At 38.5% G+C, this 5,687-nt stretch overlaps 1 protein-coding gene across 1 annotated transcript; it reads left to right on the top strand.

Annotated features, from left to right (window-relative positions):
- The first annotated feature begins 317 nt into the window (after nucleotides 1-317).
- Nucleotides 318-3,914, top strand: LOC143714271 (zona pellucida sperm-binding protein 3-like). Its single transcript, XM_077205377.1, has 9 exons — nucleotides 318-1,125; nucleotides 1,560-1,678; nucleotides 2,017-2,120; nucleotides 2,188-2,365; nucleotides 2,448-2,568; nucleotides 2,901-2,992; nucleotides 3,072-3,160; nucleotides 3,256-3,375; nucleotides 3,768-3,914. The coding sequence occupies exons 1-9, from the start codon at nucleotides 433-435 to the stop codon at nucleotides 3,890-3,892; spliced, it is 1,641 nt and encodes a 546-aa protein (XP_077061492.1). The 5' UTR covers nucleotides 318-432; the 3' UTR covers nucleotides 3,893-3,914.
- Nucleotides 3,915-5,687: the final 1,773 nt, after the last annotated feature.

The raw sequence follows: 5,687 nt of genomic DNA, 5'->3' as shown, positions 1-5,687 counted from the left end.
CTATTTTCTTTATGTAAGTATAAAAATAGCTTTTTTTTTACAAGGTTAACATCATATTTATATATAAATATAATATTTAATATAAATTTTAAAATACACTTTCTGGTGAAACCCCATGTTTTACAGTTCAAAAATAAATATATGTCAAAAATAAATATATAAAAAAAGATATTATTGTTAAATATAGTTTTAAATACATTTCCTCACGTTTTCGTGTGATCAGTTGAAAGTATCAACAGTTGAAAGTATTAACAATGTGAAACGTGTGTGTTGTCAGCAGAACAGAACTGTTTTAATTGGCATGGGCTGGAGGGAAATTTAAAAGGGCGGAGTCAAATTTGAACTTGACCTTTCCTACCAATCAACATTAAAGACTGATAGGAAGTTGTTATATCCCTTGAGAACTCGGAGGAATATATTGAGAAACCAACAATGGGAAGAAGTTCAGTGGTTATTGATTTTATATTTACAGTTTCATGTGGATTAATGTGCTGTGCTGAACAATTGAATGTATGGGAACAATCTTTAGATCAGGGTTCACGTCAAAATGCTGTCTTCAGATATCCGATGCCAGCACAAGCGCCTGCACAAACTGATCAAAGTGCGCTAGGCTTTGCATCCAACATGTTTCAAAACCTTATTGAATCCAGGGGACCTGCACCTGTGGCTCCTTGGAGACCTGACCCGGCATTGGTGGGACCTTCATCGCAAGAACAATCTCAGAGAATTAACTACGCACCCGTGCCCCTTCATCCTAGCATGCCTTTGCGAAGCCAAGTGAATTTTGGACCAATAAAACCTGAGCAAACGGTTGAGACTTTCTCACAAACCCAACAGGGACTCCAGAAGCCCATTGCAGGTCCTGACCTCTTTCCTGACATCCATGATGAGGTGGTTACGGGGCCAGATTTCGAACCCAAAGCGCCAGAGCCAGCAAACTCTGTGCAGGTTCATTGTGGCGAGGTCTCTGTCCAAGTGCAGGTCAAGCAGGATTTCTTGGGAAACAATCAGTTCATCGACCCTTCTGATCTGAAGCTGGGTGGTTGTCCTTCTGTTGGGTTTGATGACCATGCCAGGATTGTTGCCTTTGAATCAGCACTACAAGGATGTGGAAGCACACTAACGGTACTGTATGTCCTGACCATTGGTGCTCTAGCTGTTTACCTCTGTTTTATTTATGTAATCCGGCTATTAGGGACTTAAGGATTTTGGTAACCTTCAGACCAGATGCTCTTTGGGTGTTGTCATTTTTGCTTTTGATATCAACATGGCCATATGAAAACGCTAAATGTCTAATATTTGAATTATGTGATTAGGGTATTGGTTGACTATTTATTTTTTAAATTTATTTAGCCTTTTTTGTTTTTTTATTTATATATATAATTTTTTTGAGTATTTATCATTTTGTATTTCTCTTCATCCTTTTATTTTTTTCTTTGTTATATCATTTGTCTTTTTGCTTTTTTCATTTTATTTGTTTTATTTTATTTATAATTATCATAAATTTTTTGTATGAATCAAATGAATTTGTGTTTATGTGGACCATTATTTCTTTTCAGATGACTGAAGATTCGCTTGTTTATTCCTTTGTTTTGGTGTATTCACCTTCAGCTCTCCCTAACACACCCATTGTGAAGACCAATGAAGCTATGGTTGCGATTCACTGCATCTACCCAAGGTAAACCTCTTTAAATCTACTGCAAAACTAATGTTACATGACAAACAGGCTTTAGTTTACAAGAGCTAATAGTTTTCTTTATAACACCATTTTAGCACAACAATCAGAACAAATGTAAGATTTTGAGAATAAGGTTGTAGTGTTTTGGGAATGAGCTTATAACAGGCCTTTTATGAGAATAAAGTACAATTATCTTTTCTTTTTCTCTCTCAAATGTTTAATCTATTCACTTTTACTTCACATAAATATTTAACTTCCTCATTTTACAATTTAACTCATATAGTTGTCATACTTTCTTTGGTTCTCCAAATGCTGCACATTTTTCTTGTAACTTTCAGGAAACACAATGTAAGTAGTAATTCATTGCATCCCACATGGATTCCCTATGCTGCAGCGAGAGCTGGCGAAGAATACCTACACTTTTCCCTTAAGATCATGAGTGGTAAGTGGTCTTTTAGCATTGTGTTAGTCCTTAACCTGAATGTCTTAATCGTAAACCTGTCCTACAGATGACTGGAGGTATGAGCGACCCTCTAACGTCTACTTTCTGGGAGATTTCATAAACCTGGAAGCCTCAGTGGTCCGTGCCAATCACGTTCCCCTGCGGGTGTTTGTGGAAAGCTGCGCTGCTACTTTGAGCCCCAGTGGGGAAGCAAACTCCATCTACACGTTCATCGAGAACAGCGGGTGAGCAACCGTTTTAGACAGACCTGTTGAACGCTTTACTATTGTGCTATTGTTGCTTTATACTGTTAACTAAAATGTTTAGGTGCATGTTGGATGCAAAGCTAACAAATTCCGGATCCAGGTTCATGCCCAGGATACAGGATGATAAGTTACAGTTTCAGATAGAGGCATTCAGATTTAAAGATCAAGATTCCCGTGGATTGGTGAGTCCATTACTGTACACAATCACAAAGATTAATGGTTACAACAGTTTGTCACAGGTAAAAGGACAACTTTTTACACTAACAACCCCTAAAAGGTGCACCTTAGACTACTAATGTGTATCCTTGAGGTATTACTGTGAAGTTTTGAGTAAATAAGGTACAAAGATGTCCCTTTAAGGTTACTGGCCTAGTGGCAAGCTCTTGTATCCCTAAAAGTTTGCACCTTTGTTTCTGAGAGTGTACAGTTTGTTCCATTCACACTTAATCTAGATCAGCCATTTGTTAATCTGAATTAATCAGACTGAGTTTAGTGTTTTGTTTTTCTCTCCCAGATCTACATCACTTGTCAATTAAAGGCAACTACATCATCCAGTCCCATTGATATGACGAACAAGGCCTGCTCATTTGTTCATGAAACAAACGGGTATGGGTGAAGTAATGTCAGAAGCAATTTCAGGAGTCTCCATTCAACGTACAATGAGTTTTCCTGTGTTTCCTAACAGCTGGACTGCTGCAAACGGAGACGATCAGGTGTGTGGCTGTTGTGAGACCAGCTGTGCCATGAGGAAGGGCAGAAGTCTGGACACTGATGGTATCGTTCCACTTTTAAATCCATTCAAATATATTTGGAAAGCTATTAACTAATGTGCAATTTGAATGTTATTTCCATCTTTTTTGCATTTTAAGATTCCACGTTGGAAGATGAGGCTACTATTGGACCGATTTTTGTCAAGCAGCTGATCCCAATGGACAAAGAGCCTTTACTGCAAATTCAAGAGTCTTATAAAGAGCCATCAAAAGATGCAGGTGACTGTTGACTTTTATAATATGATGGATTTAGCATACAGTGGCCCCAAAATGCAAACTTCCATTCAAAAGTTTTGGGTTGTGACAATTGATCACAGGAATAAATCATAAGAGACTTTCCAAATATTTCACAAAGCTGAATTTTCAGCATCATTACTCCAGTCTTCAGTGTCGCATGATCCTTCAGAAATCTTTCTAATATTTGCTGCTCAAACATTTCATATGTTTCAAACAGTTGTGCCACTTAATATTTCTGTGGAAACTGTCATGCATTTTTTAGGATTCTTTGAACGGAAAGATCAGAAGAACAGTGGGGCCACCGTATACAGTGATTAATGTCTGTGTCCTGCATCCATGTCGTAACCCTTACTCCTTTACCTTATTTCTTCTAGAGCACTCCATCGAGTTGGTGCTCATTACTGTTTTGGTGGTTGCAGTTGGAGTTTTGTGTGTCATTATCCTCGGGACGTTGTTTTGCCAAAGACGCCAGAAACTGCATGCACTGACTTGTGAATGACATTAAAAGGTGTTTTGTCTAATGTGTGTGTTTGTTTCCTTGGTCTGTGTCGCCCGCAGTTAGTTGGTTAAAGCCCATTAGGTTTTTGTTCAGGGAATCCCATCTGTAGTAAATGACCCATCAACTTTTAAAATTGCTGATGCGGCACTGTTTACTGGTTTGGAGCATGGTAACAATTTGCCATTTACTGCTTTCTGGCATTGCACTTTTAAAGCGACACAAATGTAGGCTATGTGTTTGTGTGCTTCTATGTTTTCAAATGAAAAAGCTAATTTCAGACTAGTAGAGCTGGATTTGACTGTTCAACCAACAAAATCCTAAATACTACACACAGTTCAAAAGATAGTTGTTTATGGTTTTGAAAAGTTAGTACTTTTTAATCAGAAAGAATGCATTCAATTGATCAAAAGTGAAGGATCATGTGACACTGAAGACTGGAGTAATGACTGAAAATTCAGCTTTGCATCACAGAAATGAATTAGTTTAAAATATATTTTTAATAGAAAACTATTCTTCTAAATTTTAATAATATTTCACAGAATTGTTTTTACTGTGGCTTAGATCAAATAAATGCAGACTTTATTGGCATTAGAGACTTAGAAAATTTGACTGATCTGAATAAAATTGTTTTTTATTATATTTCTCATCAGAGAATATGAGACCAATATAAAACCACTTGCATAAAAATGGCTTTTATATTTTGGTGACTGAGTTTTATGGTCCATGTCTTGCATTTGGTGAAATGGACTGCATCCCTGCACATGGCTCATGGGAACAGGAAGACAAATAGACGTAATTAAAAGGGCCATAAAAGCTATAGGAAGCTTTATTAAAATGGTATGGAAGTATAATGGTGTGTTTTTAGCCAGCTGAAGTTGTGTAATATTGGTGTGTTTTACAAACGCATCCATTGACTCGCAGTGACCCAGTAATGAGTAATAAACCACATGGTTTATGGTGTGGCAGTTTGCTGCCTTGCAAATACCCAGAGAGAGAGAGATATACATACACTCACCTAAAGGATTATTAGGAACACCATACTAATACTGTGTTTGACCCCCTTTCGCCTTCAGAACTGCCTTAATTCTATGTGGCATTGATTCAACAAGGTGCTGAAAGCATTCTTTAGAAATGTTGGCCCATATTGATAGGATAGCATCTTGCAGTTGATGGAGATTTGTGGGATGCACATCCAGGGGACGAAGCTCCCGTTCCACCACATCCCAAAGATGCTCTATTGGGTTCAGATCTGGTGACTGTGGGGGCCATTTTAGTGAAGTGAACTCATTGTCATGTTCAAGAAACCAATTTGAAATGATTCGAGCTTTGTGACATGGTGCATTATCCTGCTGGAAGTAGCCATCAGAGGATGGGAACATGGTGGCCATAAAAGGGATGGACATGGTCAGAAACAATGCTCAGGTAGGCCGTGGCATTTAAACGATGCCCAATTGGCACTAAGGGGCCTAAAGTTTGCCAAGAAAACATCCCCCACACCATTACACCATCACCACCAGCCTGCACAGTGGTAACAAGGCATGATGGATCCATGTTCTCATTCTGTTTACGCCAAATTCTGACTCTACCATCTGAATGTCTCAACAGAAATCGAGACTCATCAGACCAGGCAACATTTTTCCAGTCTTCAACTGTCCAATTTTGGTCAGCTCTTGCAAATTGTAGCCTCTTTTTCCTATTTGTAGTGGAGATGAGTGGTACCTGGTGGGGTCTTCTGCTGTTGTAGCCCATCCGCCTCAAGGTTGGGCGTGTTGTGGCTCCACAAATGCTTCGCTGC

Source organism: Siphateles boraxobius, unplaced genomic scaffold, assembly GCF_051911475.1.
Source record: "Siphateles boraxobius isolate OS27281-9 unplaced genomic scaffold, OSU_SipBor_1 53, whole genome shotgun sequence".
NCBI lineage: Eukaryota > Metazoa > Chordata > Actinopteri > Cypriniformes > Leuciscidae > Siphateles > Siphateles boraxobius.
Note: the sequence above shows the minus strand (reverse complement) of the source record. Positions and strands in the feature narration are given on the sequence as shown.

Excerpts from the sequence above, each read along its gene's own strand:
- LOC143714271 (XM_077205377.1), top strand. The coding sequence starts at position 433 with ATGGGAAGAAGTTCAGTGGTTATTGATTTTATATTTACAGTTTCATGT. Across the intron at positions 3,161-3,255 it reads CAGAAGTCTGGACACTGATG|ATTCCACGTTGGAAGATGAG; the intron begins GTATCGTTCCAC and ends TTGCATTTTAAG. Across the intron at positions 3,376-3,767 it reads AGAGCCATCAAAAGATGCAG|AGCACTCCATCGAGTTGGTG; the intron begins GTGACTGTTGAC and ends TATTTCTTCTAG.